Source organism: Rhincodon typus, chromosome 1 (assembly GCF_021869965.1).
Source record: "Rhincodon typus isolate 14 chromosome 1, sRhiTyp1.1, whole genome shotgun sequence".
NCBI lineage: Eukaryota > Metazoa > Chordata > Chondrichthyes > Orectolobiformes > Rhincodontidae > Rhincodon > Rhincodon typus.
Genome location: NC_063332.1, coordinates 48,591,248 through 48,611,189, shown reverse-complemented (window position 1 = coordinate 48,611,189; position 19,942 = coordinate 48,591,248). Strand labels below are relative to the sequence as shown.

Genomic DNA, 19,942 nt, shown 5'->3' with positions numbered 1-19,942 from the left:
GTGCAGCATGAAGGAAGTTTAGACCAATTTGGCAGGAGCAGGATACACAGTGTGTTAGTTCAATGGTAATACAGCATACCTTAGAAAAGGAACCAAGACAGAGGGCTTTCAGCCATGTTGTGTCTCAAAGGAGTAAGGTGAAACTAAGTGGCCTCTCATGCTGGGAATATTATAAGTAAGACAGATGAGTTAAGGGACTAACAAATGGAAATGCAATATTGTTGTCATCACAGATGTGGTTAAGGGAGGGATAGGACTGGCAACTTAACATGGATCTTCAGGTAGGATGGGGAGGGTGTAAAAGTGTTGAATTATTAAGGAGGCAGTGGTCGGGAAACTATTGGAGAATTTTCTGAAAGAGAAAATTTAATCTCCATTTAGAGAGGCAAGGTTTGATCGGGGCAGTCAGTTTGGTTTTGTGTGAGGGAGGTCATATCTAACAAATCTGGATGAATATTTTGAGGTGGTGACCAAATGTACAGATGAGGGTAGTGTAGTTTTAACTTCAGTTTATATGGATTTCAGAATGGCCTTTGAGGCCCACATGGGAGACTAATAAAGGTAAAAGCACATAGGATCTAGGAAACTTGGCAAGTTGATCCAAAATTGGTTTAGTGGCAGGAGACAGAGGATGGTAGTGGAAGGCTGTCTGTGTGACTGGAAGCTGGTGTCCAGTAGCGTGCCACAGGAATCAGTGCTAGGTCCCTTTTATTGTTTGTGATATTCATAAATAATGTAAACGAGAATGTGGAGAGATGGCAGGTAAGTTTGCAGATAGCACAGTGTGGCTGGGTAGTTGACGATGAGGATAAAGGTCTTGGGTTACAGAAGATGTGTGGGTTGGTCAGATGTGCAGATCGCTGGCAGATGAAATTTAACCCTGATAAATGTGAGATGATGCATTTTGGAAGAAGCGACAGGCGAAGGGTGTATTCAATGAATGGCAGGACACGAAGAAGCTCAAAGGAACAGACGGATCTTCTGGTGCTTGCCCACAGATCCCTGAAGCTGGCAGGGTAGGTTAATAGGGTTGTTACGAAGGCACAAAGGACTTTTCTTTATCAGTCAAGGCATAGATAAAAAGAGCAAGGAGGTTATGTTGGAGCTATACAAAACTTTGGCTAGGCCACAACAGGAGTAAGATGTGCAGTTCTGGTCACCACGCTGTAGGAATAATGTGATTCCACAGGAGGGGTTGCAGTGAAGATTCACCAGGATGGTGTCTGGGTTGGAGCATTTTGGCCATGAAGAGAAACTGGATAAGCATGTGTTGTTTTCCTTAGAGCAGAAAACATTGAGGAAGGACCTGATAGAGGTGCATAAGATTTTGAGGCACATGGACAGGATGGATAGAAAGCAGCTGCTCCCTTTAGTTGAAGTGTCAATAGCAAGGGGGTATACCTTTAAATAGAAAGACAGGAATTTTAGAGGGCATTTGATATATTTTCACCCAAATAGCTATGGGGTCTGGAATGCACTTCCTGGGAAGGTGGTTGAGGTTACTAACCTCTCAACCTTCGAAAAGTACTTGGGTGAGTATTTGAAATATTATAACATTCAAGGCTCTGGGCCTAGTGCTGCAAAGTGAGACTAGTGTAGATTTAGTGTAGTTTTGGCAGTTCAGATTCGATGGGCCATAGATCCCTTCCTGTACTGTATATTAAGATATGATGTAGGGGCAGAAGGAAGCTATTTGTCCCACCAAGTCTGCTCCGCTATTCAGCAATATCATGATGCTCAACTCCATTTTCCTGCCTTTTCCATATAATCCTTGATTCCCTGATTAAAAATTTGCCTATCTCTATCTTGAATATACTTAATGACCCAGCTTTGACAGCCCTCTGCAGTAAAGAATTGCACAGATTCGCCACCCTCAGAAAAAAAAATTCCTCCTCATCTCTATCTAAATGTGTAACTCCTTATTCTGAGATTATATCCTCTGGCCTTTGATTCTCCCACAAGGGGAGCATCCTTTCTGCATCTACGCTGTCAAGAATCTTGTATAATTAAGTAAGGTCACATTCTGTTCTTCTACCTTCCAATGAATATATGACCAACCTACTTAACCACGCCTCATCAGACAGTCCCGCCAGACCTAATATCAGCCTAGTGAGACTTCCCTGTACTGCCTCCATTGCCAGTATATCCTTCCTTCGGTAAGGGAATGAAAGCTTTTCAAAGTATGATGGCTGTGGTCTGACCACTACTTTGTATATTTTCAGCAAAATCTCATGAATCCATTCCTTTTTAAATAAAGGCCAGCACGCTCTCTGCCTTCCCTATTACCGGGTGAATTTCGATGCTAGCTTTGTGTGATTCATGGATGAGGACTCCCAAATGCCTCAGCTCTATAGCTTTCTGTAGCCTTTCTCCATTTACATAATTTTCAGCTCCTGGCATATTTCCTGGCAAGGTGAATAACCTCACGTTTTCCCACATTATACTCCATCTTCCAAGTGTTTTGCTCACTCTCACTTAAAAATTGTCTGTAACCCTCTGCAGAACTTTTGTGTCACCCTCGCCAATGCCTTCCACGAATTTTTGTTATCTGCAACTTGGCTCTAGTACGTTGACTTTCCTCATTCAACTCATTAGTATACTGTATTTGTAGCCCCAACATTGATCCCTGTGTCAAACCTGAAAGCTTGATTTCAGATAAACCTGTTGCACTATAACCTGGTGTTGTGTGATTTCTGACTTTGCCCACCCCAGTCCAACACTGGCACCTCCACATCATTATACCTGTTATTATGGACTCTAACATTTTCAAATTACAAATGTTATTAACAGCTGCTATTAACTGGGTCCAGCTCTCGACTAAAATGCAGTCACCTCTCACTTTCAGATCCAGTGGTGTGACCCCAACTGCCTGCATTAAACTGAGCCCTATGTTTGGTTTCAACAATGCACTGTAAAGTGCAAACTCAGTATATTATAGAAATCGCTTCTCATTATTTGTTTTTTTTTATTACTGTGCTAATTAAGATGAGAGATGTTAGTGCTGGTGGATAGTATGTTATGGGCTCTGGTAAGCATATTGATCACCAAACAATAGCACATACAGATCTCACTATGCCTTCCTTAATCTTCCTATGTGACTTGTCATTTTCTTGTTGATCTCATCAATTGTTCTAAATGCAACGAATCCTAGAGTTGGAGACAACAAGGTGCAGGGCTGGATGAACACAGCAGGCCAAGCAGCATCATAGGAGCAGAGAGGCTGACGTTTCGGGCCTAGACCCTTCATCAGAAAAGGGGGAGGGGAAGGGGGTTTTGAAATAAATAGGGAGAGAGTGGGAGGCGGATAGAAGAGGGATAGAGGAGAGGATAGGTGGAGAGGAAACAAACAGGTCGAAGAGGCGGGGATGGGGCCAGGAAAGGTGAGTGTAGGTAGGGAGTTAGGAAGGGGATAGGTCAGTCCAGGGAGGACGGACAGGTCAAGGGGGCGGGATGAGGTTGGTCGGTAGGAGATGGAGGTGCGGCTTGAGGTGGGAGGAGGGGATAGGTGGGAGGAAGAACAGGTTAGGGAGGTAGGGATGAGCTGGACTGGTTTTGGGATGCGGTAGGGGGAGGGGAGATTTTGAAACTTGTGAAATCCACATTGATACCATTGGGCTGCAGGGTTCCCAAGCGGAATATGAGTTGCTGTTCCTGCAACCTTCGGGTGGCATCGTTGTGGCACTGCAGGAGGCCCAGGATGGACATGTCGTCTGAGGAATGGGAGGGGGAGTTGAAATGGTTCGCGACTGGGAGGTGCAGTTGTTTATTGCGAACCGAGCGTAGGTGTTCTGCAAAGTGGTCCCCGAGCCTCCGCTTGGTTTCCCTGATGTAGAGGAAGCCACACCGGGTACAGCGGATGCAGTATACCACATTGGCAGATGTGCAGGTGAACATCTGCTTGATGTGGAAAGTCTTCTTGGGGCCTGGGATGGGGGTGAGGGAGGAGGTACGGGGGCAGGTATAGCACTTCCTGCGGTTGCAGGGAAAAGTGCCGGGTGTGGTGGAGCTGGAGGGGAGTTTGGAGCGGACAAGGGAGTCACGGAGAGAGTTGTCCCTCCGGAAAGCAGATAAGGGTGGGGAGGGAAAGATGTCTTTGGTGGTGGGGTCGGATTGCAGATGGCGGAAGCGTCGGAGGATGATGCGTTGGATCCGGAGGTTGGTGGGGTGGTACGTGAGGACGAGGGGGATTCTTTTTTGGTTCTTATTGCGTGGACGGGGTGTGAGGGATGAGGTGCGGGAGATGTGGGAGACACGGTTGAGGGCGTTCTCGACCACCGAGGAGGGGAAGTTACGGTCCTTGAAAAACGAGGACAACTGAGATGTACGGGAGTGGAATGCCTCATCCTGGGAGCAGATGCGGCGGAGGCGCATCCCCTCCTCCCACCTCAAGCCGCACCTCCATCTCCTACCGACCAACCTCATCCCGCCCCCTTGACCTGTCCGTCCTCCCTGGACTGACCTATCCCCTTCCTAACTCCCTACCTACACTCACCTTTCCTGGCCCCATCCCCGCCTCTTCGACCTGTTTGTTTCCTCTCCACCTATCCTCTCCTCTATCCCTCTTCTATCCGCCTCCCACTCTCTCCCTATTTATTTCAAAACCCCCTTCCCCTCCCCCTTTTCTGATGAAGGGTCTAGGCCCGAAACGTCAGCCTCTCTGCTCCTATGATGCTGCTTGGCCTGCTGTGTTCATCCAGCCCTGCACCTTGTTGTCTCGGATTCTCCAGCATCTGCAGTTCCTACTATCTCTGAATCCTAGAGTTGGGATAGTTTTGCAGATCCTCTATACTAGGAATCATCACTTCTTATGGTAGGAGCCAAAAAGACTTATCCAAGACCTTGGCCCCATTCTAACAAATAAAGCTCAACAACTAATGTGTAACTGCATCAAATAGCACTTAATTATTGGAAAGTAATGACTTAGCTAAGTCTCGCAGAGCATTTTCTTTGCATCGTTCAAAACTTTCATTATTCAGTATAATTGAGGATACCAGTATTTTTGAATAACATAGAATGATCTTAAGAGATTCTTGAATGTTGTGGGTAGATTTGGCAGGTTTTGTCAGTAAAGTTTAATTATATATAAGAATATTTTGTTATTTGTCATACTATGGGTTATGTAAGGTTTGCCTTATTTTCCAGTAGTGGTGTAAGTAGAGACATAGGCTAATCACAAAAATATCCAGTATTTACTAACAGCAACTTGGATACCTGCTGTAAGATTTACAAGAACTTTACCATAACTTTAAAATTATAGCCTGGTGTATTAAAAGTCAACATATTTGGGTAATAAAAACATATTAACATTTGTACTTGAACTTTTACCATTAACATGCAAAGAGGTAATATTTTATTGTAAATATTACTCATTTTGCTTATCTCATTTTTTTAGACAACTGGTAGCCTGGCACAGGCCTTTCTGCGTTGATCTGGAAGAAAGTACATTTAGTTATTTGCGAACATTTTTGGATAGGTACTGTGATGGAATTAACAATGAGGTGCCTCCGCAGCCTTTCTTTTCTCAAAGGTAATGGAAAAATATTTTTGCAGATGTCTTTTGAACCGTGTAAACGTATTGACCTGGGAAACAGTCTTAGATGTATTCTGAACAACCTTCTTATTTTGACCACTTACATAATTTCATCCTGAACTATGTTTGATATAAATTCTTTATCATTTTCAATCACAGAATATGGGTGTTCCTGACAAGGCCAACATTTATTTCCCATCTTTAATTGCCCTGGAGAATGTAGAAACACCCATAGGGCTGTTAGGAGGGGAGTTCTAGGATTTCGCCCATTAATACGGAGGGAACAGTGATATAGTTCTAAGTCAGAATGATATGTGACTTGGAGGGAAACTTACAGGTGGGTGTGTTCCTGTAGTGGTTGCCGCAGTCATTTTCGTTGATAAAGGCCTTGGGTTTGGAAGGTGCTTTCACAGAAAGAACAAAGAAAATTACAGCACAGGAACAGGCCCCCTCCAAACCTGCGCCAATCCAGATCCTTTATCTAAACCTGTCGCCTATTTTCCAAGGATCTGTATCGCTCTGCTTCCTGCCCATTCATGTATCTGTCTAGATACATCTTAAATGATGCTATCGTGCCCGCCTCTACCACCTCCGCTGGCAATGCGTTCCAGGCACCCACCACCCTCTGAGTAAAGAACTTTCCACGCATATCTCCCTTAAACTTTTCCCCCCTCACCTTGAAATCGTGACCCCTAGTATTTGAGTCCCCCACTCTGGGGACTCTTGCTATCCACCCTGTCTATACCTCTCATGATTTTGTAGACCTCAATCAGGTCCTCCCCTCAACCTCCTTCTTTCTAATGTAAATAATCCTAATCTACTCAACCTCTCTTCATAGCTAGCACCCTCCAGACCAGGCAACATCCTGGTGAACCTCCTCTGCACCCTCGCCAAAGCATCCACATCCTTTTGGTAATGTGGTGACCAGAACTGTATGCAGTATTCCACATGTGGTCGAACCGAAGTCCTATACAACTGCAACATGACCTGCCAACTCTTGTACTCAATACCCCATCCGATGAATGAAAGCATGCCGTATGCCTTCTTGACCACTCTATCGACCTGCGTTGCCACCTTCAGGGTACAATGGACCTGAACACCCAGATCTCTCTGTGCATCAATTTTCCCCAGGGCTTTTCCATTTACCGTATAGTTCGCTCTTGAATTGGATCTTCCAAAATGCATCACCTCGCATTTGTCTGGATTGAACTCCATCTGCCATTTCTCCGCCCAACTCTCCAATCTATCTATATTCTGCTGCATTCTCTGACAGTTCCCTTCGCTATCTGCGACTCCACCAATCTTAGTGTCATCTGCAAACTTGCTAATCAGACCATTTATACTTTCCTCCAGATCATTTATGTATATCACAAACAACAGTAGTCCCAGCACAGATCCCTGTGGAATACCACTGGTCACAGTTCTCCATTTTGAGAAACTCCCTTCCACTACAACCCTCTATCTCCTGTTGCCCAGCCAGTTCTCTATCCATCTAGCTCGTACACCCTGGACCCCATGCGACTTCACTTTCTCCATCAGCCTACCATGGGGAACCTTATCAAACGCCTTACTGAAGTCCATGTATATGACATCTACAGCCCTTCCCTCATCTATCAACTTTGTCATTTCCTCAAAGAATTCTATCAAGTTGGTAAGACATGACCTTCCCTGCACAAAACCATGCTGCCTATCACTAATAAGCCCATTTTCTTCCAAATGTAAATAGATCCTATCCCTCAATATCTTCTCCAGCAGCTTCCCCACCACTGACGTCAGGCTCACCAGTCTATAATTACCTGGATTATCCTTGCTACCCTTCCTAAACAACAGGACAACGTTAGCAGTTCTCCAGTCCTCCGGGACCTCCAGGATGCTGCAAAGATATCTGTTAAGGCCCCAGCTATTTCCTCTCTCACTTCCCTCAATAACCTGGGATAGATCCCGTCCGGACCTGGGGACTTGTCCACCCTAATGCCTTTTAGAATACCCAACACTTCCCCCCTCTTTATGTTGACTTTACCTAGAGTAATCAAACATCTATCCCTAACCTCAACATCCGTCATGTCCCTCTCCTCAGTGAATACCGACACAAAGTACTCATTAAGAATCTCACTCATTTTCTCTGACTCCTTGCATAACTTTCCTCCTTTGTCCTTGAGTGGGCCAACCCTTTCTCTAGTTACCCTCTTGCTCCTTATGTACGAATAAAAGGCTTTGGGGTTTTCCTTAACCCTGTTTGCTAAAGATATTTCTTGACCCCTATTAACCTTCTTAATTCCTCGTTTCAGATTGGTCCTACTTTCCCGATATTCTTCCAAAGCTTCGTCTGTTAGTCGCCTAGACCTTATGTATGCTTCCTTTTTCCTCTTTGCTCGTCTCACAATTTCACCTGTCATCCATGGTTCCCTAATCTTGCCCTTTCTATCCCTCATTTTCACAGGGACATGTCTGTCCTGCACTCTAATCAACTTCTCTTTAAAAGCCTCCCACATATCAAATGTGGATTTACCCTCAAACAGCTGCTCCCAATCCACATTCCCCAGCTCCTGCCGAATTTTGCCATAGTTGGCCTTCCCCCAATTTAGCACTCTTCCTTTAGGACCACTCTCGTCTTTGTCCATCAGTATTCTAAAACTTACAGAATTGTGATCACTATTCCCAAAGGAATCCCTTACTGAAACTTCAGCCACCTGGCTGGGCTCATTCCCCAGCACCAGGTCCAGCATGGCCCCTTCCTGAGTTGCACTATTTACATACTGGTCCATAAAACCCTCCTGGATGCTCCTTACGAATTCTGTTTCATCTAAACCCCTAACACTAAGTGAATCCCAGTCAATGTTGGGAAAATTAAAATCTCCCCATCACCACCACCCTATTGCTCCTACATCTTTCCATAATCTGTCTACATATTTGTACCTCTGTCTCACGCTCGCTGTTGGGAGGCCTGTAGTACAGCCCCAACATTGTTACTGCATCCTTCCTATTTCTGAGCTCTGCCCATATTGCCTCAGTGCTCGAGTCCTCCACAGGGCCCTCCTTCAGCACAGCTGTGATATCCGCTTTGACCAGTAATGCAACTCCTCCACCCCTTTTACCTCCCTCTCAATCTGCCTGAAGCATCAATATCCTGGGATATTTAGTTGCCAATCTTGCCCTTCCCTCAACCAAATCTCAGTAATAGCAATAACATCACACTCCCAGGTACTAATCCAAGCCCTAAGTTCATCTGCCTTACCTACAACACTTCTCGCATTAAAACAAATGCACCTCAGACCACCTGTCCCTTTGCGCTCATCATCTGCTCTCTGCCTACTCTTCCCCTTAGTCACACTGACTACGTTATCTAGTTCCTTACAGGCTTTAGTTACTACCTCCTTACTGTCCACTAACCACCTCATTTGGTTCCCACCCCCCTGCCACATTAGTGTAAACCCTCCTTAACAGAGTTAGTAAAAGCACCCCCTCGGACATTGGTTCCAGTCCTGCCCAGGTGTAGACCATCCGATTTGTAATAGTCCCACCTCTCCCAGAACCGGTCCCAATGTCCCAAAAATCTGAACCCCTCCCTCCTGTACCATCTCTCAAGCCACTCATTCATCCTGCCTATTCTTTCATTTCTACTCTGACTAGCACGTGGCACTGGTAGCAATCCTGAGATTACTACCTCTGAGGTCCTACTTTTTAACTTGGCTCCTAACTCCCTAAATTCTGCTTGTAGGACCTCATCCTGTTTTTTACCTATATCATTGGTGCCTATATGCACCACAACAACTGGCTGTTCACCCTCCCCCTTCAGAATGTCCTGCAGTCGATCTGAGACATCCCTGACCTGTGCACCTGGGAGGCAACATACCATTCGGGAGTCTCGTTTTCGACCACGGAACCACCTATCTGCTCCCCTTACAATCGAATCCCCTATGACTATAGCCCTTCCACTCTTTTTCCGCCCTTCTGTACAGCAGAGCCAGCCATGGTGCCATGAACCTGGCTATTGCTGCCTTCCTCTGGTGAGCCATCTCCCCCGACAGTATCCAAAATGGTATACCTGTTTTGGAGGGAGATGACCGCAGGGGACACCTGCACTGCCTTCCTGCTTTTTCTCTGCCTTTTGGTCACCCATTACCTTTCTCCCTCAGCAATCCTAATCTGCGGTGTGACCAATTTGCTAAACGTGCTATTCACAACTTCCTCAGCATCGCAGATGCTCCAAAGTGAGTCCATCCGCAGCTCCAGAGCCATCATGCGGTCTAACAAGAGCTGCAGCTGGACACACTTCCTGCACGTGTAGGAGTCAGGAAGCTTAGTGAAGTTTGCATTATGTCCTGTATATGGTACATACTGCTGTCATCCTGTGTCAGTGGTAAAGGGAGTCAGTGTTATAGGTGGTGGTTGTAGTGCCAATTAAGTGGGCTACTTTGTGCTGGATAGTGTCAAGTTTCTTGTGTGTTGTTGGAGCTGGTCACATCCAGGCAAGTGGAGGGTATTCCATCATACTGCTCAATTGTGGACAAGCATTAGGAAGACAGGAACTATTCTGGAATTCTGAGGAAAGATCACTGGACCTGAAATATTAACTCTGGTTTCTGTCCACAGATACTGCCAGACCTGAGAGTTTTTCCAGCAATTTCTGTTTTTGTTTCTGATTTCCAGCATCCTGGCAGAATTTACAACCTTACTGCTGCCTTGTTCATGTCATTTCTTCTCTGGCCTGACTACCAATCTTTTGTTTGGCTGATAATGTACAACAAAATCCGTAGCATTTCCCTTCCTATTTCTTAACTCTATTGATCCCATCTTGCTGAAATTCTGTAGAATATCCTAATCTTCAGTTTTTTGTAATGTTGTTTTAATGCTCTACCTTTTGTCCTCACCACCCCCCCCATCCCTCCTCTTAAAATGTTACAACAAGCAATATTAAATTGCTACTCCTCCAAACCCCTCATCCTTTTTCCATTATAGGTGGCATGACATATGCTTTAGTTATTGCTTTTAAATCTCAATTCTTGTTTGCAATTATTTATTAATTCACGTATAGATGCTTAGTTGTACTCAAAGCACTTAGAGAAGTTAGAAAAATACTTTGGATTACTATTTTAAGATCTGACCTCTATTTTCTAGTGTATAAGACGGAGAACAAATTAGGACTTCCTGACGTATCTACCGTCAGTATTTGAATGCAGATTTTTGTTCACTCATGGATATGACATCTCTGGCTGGCCAGCATTTCATTGCCTGTCTCTAGTTGCCTTTGAGAAGGTGGTAGTGAGCTGCTGCTGTCCACCTGCTGTAGGTTGATCCACAATGCCATTAGGGAGGGAATTCCAGGGTTTTGACCAGTGACCGTGAAGTAATAGCAGTATGTTTCCAAGTCAGGATGGTGAATGGCTTGGAGGCAACTCCAAGGTGATGGTATTCCCATATATTTGCTGCCCTTGTGCTTTTAGATGGAAGTGGTCATTGGTTTGGAAGGTGTGTCTAAGAACCTTCAGTGAATTGCTGCGATGCATCTTGTAGATAGTACACTCTGCTGCTACTGAATATCGTTGGTGGAGGGAGTGTATGCTTGCGGATGTGGTGCCAATCTAGTGGGCTGCCTGGTCCCGGATGGTGTCAAGCTTCTTGAGTCTTGTTGGAGCTGCACTCGTCCTTTGCATGTCACTCTACTCCTTAGATAAAATTAATTTTTGTATACACTTCAAATTATTGTCTTTCTCATTATGCCTAGTCTGATTTCCTGGGCCGCGTGAGTGCCTTGTATTTTAATCTGGAAAATATTTTTTCAAATATTAAGGAAGTGGGTTAAGTCAATAGCATCTTTATCTTTTGCTTCTGAGCCCTGATCTATACTTGAGCTTTAAGGGCTGATGATGAGATTAGCTTTTTGTTAGAGTAAATTTGTGTAATAACACTTTCAGGAAGTTTTAATAGATGATCCTGAAAACGTCAGATACTTAAGATGTATCTGTTGTATTTGTTTAGTTGAAGATGCAATGTGGATTGTTGGAGCACTTTGTACTTTGTACTTTGTATCTCAGGTTTATATAAGCCACGTTAATAGGTTTGTACTTTGGCTTTTAACAGGGAACATCATCATTTTGTGTATCTTTGTTTGAAGTTACTTTCCACTCATCTTTCCCTGGCTCAAGCTGGAGGTACTGGAGCTGCTGTTCTCGGGCAACAGGGTAGACCACTAAGGAACTTGCTTTTTCGGCTAATAGATTCGGATGTTCCAAATTCTATTGAAGAGGTAAGTGGAGAAATCATTTAGTATTAGTGTTATCAGTAGCTGCCGCACAATGATTGCCATACTTCTGTGAATGTTTTAATATGCTATTGAGAGTTATGGAGATTGGCATGATTTTACTTCATAATAAGATTGAGAAGCAGTCCACCTTATTCTGTGACTTGAGCATGGAGATGATGTCTCTACTGAGAAAGTTTCATACTGTCTGTGCACACAGATCATTGCTATGATAATTTGGCTTTTTCTCCCACTGATGTCAATGAAGCATTGCTGGAGATCCCAGCTGCAATGTGTGTAATTGTGAAAAAGGTGCTAGAAAATTCAAAATCCAATAAAAACTTGACAACATTGCTGTCATTTAACTTCTAGAATCTAGACAGCATTGTTCATGGAAGTCAGCTATTTGCCCATATTTAGCTGTAGGAGTTGTACGGCCACCTTGTGATAACATTGTACCAAATATGTGCTTAATTTCCGGATTTACTTTAGGTAGTACATGCTCAGGTAAGTTTTTCTTCAGTCATATTCTGTTGGGAAGATTGGAGGGTTCTGATGTTTGTGTTAGCAAGTAAGAGAAGATCCTCCACAAACTATTTAGATTTAATTTGTTTAAGCAGTAGACAAAACATATTGAATGGACTACACTGGACGCTGCAAGAAGTAAATACAGAAGCTTCAAAAATATTTAGTAAGAATTGGATAGATCTTGGGGTCCTTCACCTTAATCTTAATTAAATGAGAAATGTAATATTAAATGTAATAAGAATGTGCTATGATTTACAATGAATTTTCTTTTCAGAGAAATGAAACATTCCATTTAGTTTAGTTTTACTGCCATTGCATGATAAGTTGCAAATAATGTACTGATTGATTAAAAGCTGTATTTGTGTCCCACAGGCAGTCAATGAAACTCTTTCAGTTGGTGCATCTTTATTGCTGCCTCCACTCAGGGAACGTACTGAACTTTTACATAATCTGCTACCTCAAGGTCCAGAGAAATGGGAAAGTTTATCAAAAGGACAAGTAAGTGCTGAATTCTGCAAGGTATCAAAACTATTCAAATCTCATTTCTGAAGAAGGGTGTAGGCCCGAAACGTCCGCCTTCCTGCTCCTCTGATGCTGCTTGGCCTGCTGTGTTCATCCAGCTCTACACCTTGTTATCTCAAACCTCATTAATTTTGGCTTGAAGAACAGTAAAGTGGATGTGAAGAGATTAGAATCATAGAATCCCTACAGTGTGGGAACAGGCCATTCGGCCCAACAAGTCCACACCGCCCCTCCGAAGAGCATCCCATCCAGACCCATTCCCCTACCCCTGCACTTCCCACGTTTAAACCACCTAACCTAAACATCCCTGGACACTACAGGCAATTTAACATGGCCAATTCACCTAGCCTGCACATCTTTGGACTGTGGGAGGAAACTGGAGCACCCTGAGGAAACCCATGCAGACACGGGGAGAATGTGCAAACTCCACACAGACAGTCGCCTGAGACTGGAATTGAACCCGGGTTCCTGGCGCTGTGAGGCAGCAGTGCTAACCACTGAGCCACTGTGCTGCCCATCTTTTACAATTTTTTACCGGCTTTCTATTTTCTCAGATCTAAACTTTTTTCTAAATTATGGTTTAATTGCTGTAGTATAATATCAGAGTAATGCATAAGATTTCATTTTTGTCCACTTCCTTAATATTTAAATATACTTGCCATTATATTTGCTTCTGTACTATGCAAAGTAGGGGGATGGGTCTGGGTGGGATGCTCTGAGGGTCGGTGTGGATTTGTTGGGTCGAAGGGCCTGCTTCCATGCCGTAGGGATTCTATGATTCTAATAAATGAGTTTTTGAGAATAGAAAAGGAGCCCCGGTAAAAACCATAAAGTAGCTTTTGAGATGATCTCAAGAAGAACTCTTAGGGGACCAAAAAAATAATCCCTCACTACTGCATCAGAGATAGCAAGAACTGCCGATGCTGGAGTCAGAGATAACACCGTGTGGAGCTGAAGGATCACAGCAAACCGGGCAGCAGTAGAGGAACTGGAAAGCTGATATTTCGGGTTGGGACCTTTCTTCTGCATGCTAAGATTTGCCATCCCAAGGCCCTCCTATTCTCTAGATGTAAAGCTGCCTAATCCAGGAGTAGGTAATTCAATCTTGATAAATTGAAAATCCAGCATGGTCAGTCCCAACCCCAACGGTGCTGAAATTTAGGCATTAGACCCGTACTAAGCATGAGGTGACTATTTCAGAACTGAAACTTTAATGTTGTTGTCGCTGTTATTATTATTAATGGGATTAAAATTGTGTTTGCTGTGATTACTGATCAGCATAATATTAGGTACCTAACCTTTCTCCAAATTCTTTGACTGTACCAAGTAATTCAAGTGTTAGACATATCTTCATTTGAAATATACACACTTAGCTTGAAATAGCTTGGTATGTCTGTGAAATTAACATTAGTTAAGCTGCAGTTAACTTGTCATTCTTTTAAATAGAGAATGCAGTTGGATATAATACTGACTAGCCTACAAGACCAGTCCCACATCGCATCCCTATTGGGTTACAGCTCACCCACTGACATAACAGAAGGCTTCTCACAAAGCTGCTTTCCTGATCAGGACTCATCCAACCCAGGGATTATCGACAACTTTCACTTAGCAGAAATTCTTCTAAAAACTCTTTTAAGGAACATCGGTTTTTACACGGTAAGGTTTTCAGAGTTTCCTTTTTAAATAAGAGATTAATGTTTTTCTTTGAACTGTTGCCTCAGTTTTCCTGATTGTCTCTGTCTCTGTCTCTGTCTCCGTAAAAAGGAACGTGCTTTTGGTGAGTTGGAGAAGAACAGTGATAAGCAACAAAGTAGTACAACACGTACAGAAAGTGGACCACCCTCCCATGTCCGTCAGTTGCTCTCTGCATTGCATAAACATTTGCTGGCTCACTGTTACTCACGTTCTACTGCTAAGGTAATGTCAGTGTGGAAAGCAGAATGTAATTTATCAACTCTCGTTCCATTACTCTGTTTCTCTTTCTTCACCGTTAACAGCCACATTTTTATTTGCACTGAGCTTCAGTCTGTCAAAAGTATTAAAACTTCCTACAACTTTCAGTTCTCAAGAAAAGTCCTACCATTCGACACATTAACTGTCTTTCTCTGCATAAATGATGCCAGACTTGCTGAGTTTCTCCAGTATTCTGTGTTTGTTTCAGATTTCCTGCATCTGCAGTATTTTGCCTTTATACTATCCTGGAATCTCCTTCCGTAGAAATGTCTGCCTATTTCTTTTAGGACTGAATCTCCAATTACTGTAGCCTTTTCGCACCTATTCTTTCTCTGCCATCTATCAGAGTCAACCATGGTGCAACAGAATAAAAACCAAAAGAACTAGTGTTGTGAGGAACAGTCACCGGACCCGAATCGTTAACTGTTTTTTCCTTCACAGATGCTGCCAGACCTGCTGAGCTTTACCAGCAACTTTGTTTTTGTTCCTGGTACAGCAAATTTGGTTTCTCTGAGAGGCCATGTCCGTCCAGCCTCCCCCCACACACACACACCATCCCCCCCTCCTTCATATTCAAATCTATTTCGCAGAGGAATGGCCACAGAGGATTCTTGCCCTACCTGTCCAGTCCTCTTACTCTGCCTGAATGGCATCCATTCTCTCCCTGCCTGTGGTGTCTTAGCCTGAGGAGTGATCACCTCTCTACCTACTGTCCATGACTCTCAGCCTCATGGATGTCCTGTGTCCCCAACTGCTGCTCCAGCTCCAAACCTTAGGTGTCCAGGAGCTGCAGCTACAGGCACACTTTGCACACATTCTGTTCTAGCAAATTGTCCTGAAAACATTGCATGGATTCCTCATGTAAAGAAATTTGTCAGCCATGTTAATAACAACGGGTTAATAATCAGTCACTCGGCAGGGATTGATTAACTTTCTGGGTTAGTTTAACACAGTAAAACATTTTGAAATTTATGAAACAGATTAACAAACAAACTGATGTCTGTTTGTATACGGCTTACACACTCTCAGTAGACTATCTGCCAGGCAGAGTTATGACAGCACATGAAGTCCTTAGGAATGAACTCTTGAAGGCAATCCTCCCTCATTTTGCATCACCAGAGCTAAAATAATCTAATCCCTGGTTGGACATGTTGTTCCTGGAAATGGATCCAAGTATGCTCTGTGAATTCTTCCTTATGGCTACCTCTACCAATCTGACTTTACCAATTTACATGTAGATTAAAGTCAGCCATAATTGATGTACTACCTTTTTTTTTTCACATGTCCTCATTATTTCTTGATTTGTTCACTGTCCTGGCATATGGATACTGTTGGAGAGCCTACAGACCACTCTGACCTATGTTGCATTTTCCCCTTGTTATTTCTTACCTCTTCCCATACATCTTCCCATCTAAGATAATTTCTTGATATAGTACTTATTCTGTATCATAGTGACAAAGCTACCCTTTCCTTCTCCCCTTTCCTTTCAAAACTCACAAAATATTTAGTTCTTGGCTTTGATCATCTTGTAACCACAGAACAGGAACAGGCCCTTCGGCCTACCAAGTCTATGCAGAGCATGATGCTATTCTAAACTAATCCCATCTGCTTGCATCTGCTCCGTATCCCCCCCCTCCTCTGCCTGTTTGTGTGTCTGTTTCAATACCACTTATACTTTGCTAACAGATCATTTGTACCACCTCATCAGTAGTGCTTTCCAGGCACCTTACCACCCTTTGTGTAAAACCAATCTTTCCTCGCTCATCTCATTTTAAACTTGCCCCTCTCTCTTTAAACCTGTGCCCCCTAGTATTTGACATCTCCACCATGTGAAGGAGTCTCAGCTATCCACTCTATCCATGCATCTCACAATACAATATACTTGTATTAGGTCACCTCTCAGCCTAAAATGCTCTAGCGAAAACAATACAAATTTGTCCAACCTCTCCTTATCAATCAGCTTCCATTTTATGTTGATTCATTTTTTTTTTCCTGATTTTTTTTTTTTTTTTTTTTTTTTCTTTCCTGATGCATTCAAGTAAAGAGCCATTCACTTTGTAGTTTGATAACCTTCCCTTATTTACTGCTTAGTTTCCATGTTTAATACACTCTGTTCCACTCTGGGTATTGTTAACCAAATAGCTGATAGCTGCCCTGTAGTGTTGCCGTATTTTTTTGATTTGTAAGCCTACATTTCTACAGTAAAGTCCACAATTCCTCTAGTTAGTTTAAAGCCAGTTCTACAGCTTTCCATTACCCGCATCATTCATGGTCAGGGACAGGCCAAAGGGACTAACAGCAAAATGAGAAGACCTATTCTAAGGGGTATGACTGCCTCCTGGTACGGGCCATCCAGGTAACTTTCCCCAGGGTTGTCGTGTGACAGTGTCAGGAACTAGAATTTGAGGAGTGGAGATATGTTGATCACTTTTTTTTTAAGGTGATGGTGATTGTAGATATAGGGAGGGGCAAAGCCATGAAAGATTTGAAAATAAGAATGTGAATTTTAAAACCAAGAGGTTACTTAACCAGGAACCAGTATGGTTCAGAACACGAGATAACAAGGTGTAGAGCTGGATGAACACAGCAGGCCAAGCAGCATCAGAGGAGCAGGAAAGCTGACGTTTCAGGTCGAGACCCTTCAGAAATGGGGGAGGGGAAGGGGATTCTGGAATAAATAGGGAGAGAGGGGGAGGCGGATAGAAGATGGATAAAGGAGAAGATAGGTGGAGAGGAAACAGACAGATCAAAGAGGTGGGGGTGAAGCCAGTGAAGGTGAATGTAGGTAGGGAGTTAGGGAGGGGATAGGTCAGTCCAGGGAGGATGGACAGGTCAAGGAGGTGGGATGAAGTTAGTGGGTAGGAGATGGGGGTGGGGCTTGAGGTGGGAGGAATGGTTAGGGAGGCGGGGACGAGCTAGGCTGGTTTTGGGATGCGGTCAGGGGAGGGGAGATTTTGAAGCTTGTGAAGTCCACGTTGATACCCTTGGGCTGCAGGGTTCCCAAGCGAAATGTGAGATGCTGTTCCTGCAGCTTTCGGCTGGCGTCATTGTGGCAATGCGGGAGGCCCAGGATGGACATGTCGTCCAAGGAGTGGGAGGGGGAGTTGAAATGGTTCGCGACTGGGAGGTGTAGTTGTTTGTTGCGAGCTGAGCGTAGGTGTTCCGCAAAGCGGTCCCCAAGCCTCCGCTTGGTTTCCCCGATGTAGAGGAGGCCACAACGGGTACAGTGGATACAGTATACCACATTAGCAGATGTGCAGGTGAACATCTGTTTGATGTGGAAGGTCTTCTTAGGGTCTGGGATGGGGGTGAGGGGGGAGGTGAAGGGGCAGGTGTAGCACTTGCTTCGGTTGCAGTGAAAAGTGCCGGGGATGGTGGGGCTGGAGCTGGAGGGGAGTGTGGGGCGGACAAGGGAGTCATGGAGAGAGTGGTCCCTCCGGAAAGCAGATAAGGGTGGGGAGGGAAAAATGTCTTTGGTAGTGGGGTCAGATTGCAGATGGCGGAAATGTTGGAGGATGATGCGTTGGATTCGGAGGTTGGTGGGGTGGTACGTGAGGACGAGGGGGATTCTGTTTTGGTTGTTATTGCGGGGAGGGGGTGTGAGGGATGAGTTACGGGAAATGCGGGAGACACGGTCGATGGCGTTTTCGACCACTGTGGAGGGGTAGTTGCAGTCCTTGAAAAACGAGGACATCTGGGATGTCTGGGAGTGGAATGCCTCATCTCTGGAGCAGATGCGACGGAGGCAAAGAAATTGGGAATAGGGGATGGCCTTTTTGGAGGAAGGTGGGTGAGAGGAGGTGTATTCTAGGTAGTTGTGGGAGTCGGTAGGTTTGAAATGGATATTGGTTTCCAGGTGGATGCCAGAGATGGAGACAGAGGTCCAGGAAGTAGAGAGAGGTATCAGAGATGGTCCAGGTGAACTTAAGGTTGGGGTGGAAGGTGTTAGTGAAGTGGATGAACAGTTCGAGCTCCTCGTGGGAGCACGAGGCGGCGCCGATACAGTCATCAATGTAACGGAGGAATAGGTGGGGGATAGGGCCAGTGTAGCTTTGGAAGAGGGATTGTTCCACGTATCCTACAAAGAGGCAGGCATAGCTTGGGCCCATGTGGGTACACAGCATGAGAAGCTTGGAAAACGGGAGTTGCTACGAGTTTTGGATGACCTAAAATTTAGAGTGTAGAAAGTGAGAACCCAGTTTGAAGCATACTCATTGTCAAGTATAGTGATAAAGAAGGCAAAAGTGAATGTGTCAGCAGCAGATAATGAGATAAATGAAATCTGGCACTGTTAGAGGTGCACGTAGGCTTTTTTAGTAATCACGTGATTGAATTAGAATTTCTCAGTATCAAATGTGGAAGCAATGTCATAAACAGACTGGTTTAATCTCTTTCATTTTTGAGGGAGAGGTTTGTGTTATGTATGTATTCCTTCAAGCTTGAAGTGGTCGTGTATAGATTAGGATACCCACCTTTCTGGTCAAACTAGCAGAGTATGGTTCAATAAACAACATGGATTTTATTGCATATAAGAAGTATTTACAAGTTACAAGAATGTGATCTACAACAACAGAGCTTGTTAGGAGCATAATAGCTCCGGGCCTGTCTCCTATAAACTCCTTCTTTACTCTGACATTATTTGACTTGGTCGTACTGGATAGTGCTTACTGCAATTAATCATGTATTAAGCCTTTCAGACCCATATATTTGGAGCTGATTATGTAGGATCTAATAGTAGAGCATTTCGAAATGCATAATTTCAGCAAGCAGAGTCAACATGACTTCTTGAAGAGGCAATAGTGCCTGATGATTTTTTCTAGAATTCCTTGAGGAGGATAGATAAAGGGGGATCAGTAGATGTAGTATGTTTGGATTTACAGAAGCCATTTGATAAGATACCACCTATTGTACTACCTGATAAGATGTGAGCTCAGGGTGAATGTACCATTGCAGATAGGTGGGAAGGCAAGTGGTGGAGATGGCAGAGTTTGCAGAAGGATATGGACAGGCAAGTAGACAAAGATTTGGCAGGTAGAGTATAATATTGAAACATGAGGCTATGTACTTTGGCAGCAAGTTTAGAGGTGCTGAATAATATTTTAAAAGTTTTTTTCAAAAACAACAGAACAGTGATTTGGGGGGCTTCAGAAAGCTAGTATCCAAGTTCA

The 19,942-nt window shown here is 44.0% G+C and overlaps 1 protein-coding gene across 1 annotated transcript in view; it reads left to right on the top strand.

Annotated features, from left to right (window-relative positions):
• The window catches only part of LOC109911101 (probable E3 ubiquitin-protein ligase HERC1), a 266,602-nt gene that overhangs the window by 40,527 nt on the left and 206,133 nt on the right, over positions 1-19,942 (top strand). The window contains exons 10-14 of the mRNA XM_048621230.1: positions 5,393-5,527; positions 11,612-11,777; positions 12,672-12,797; positions 14,268-14,477; positions 14,586-14,738. Of these exons, the coding sequence (XP_048477187.1) occupies positions 5,393-5,527; positions 11,612-11,777; positions 12,672-12,797; positions 14,268-14,477; positions 14,586-14,738 (790 nt within the window). The remainder of the gene's footprint in view (positions 1-5,392; positions 5,528-11,611; positions 11,778-12,671; positions 12,798-14,267; positions 14,478-14,585; positions 14,739-19,942) is intronic.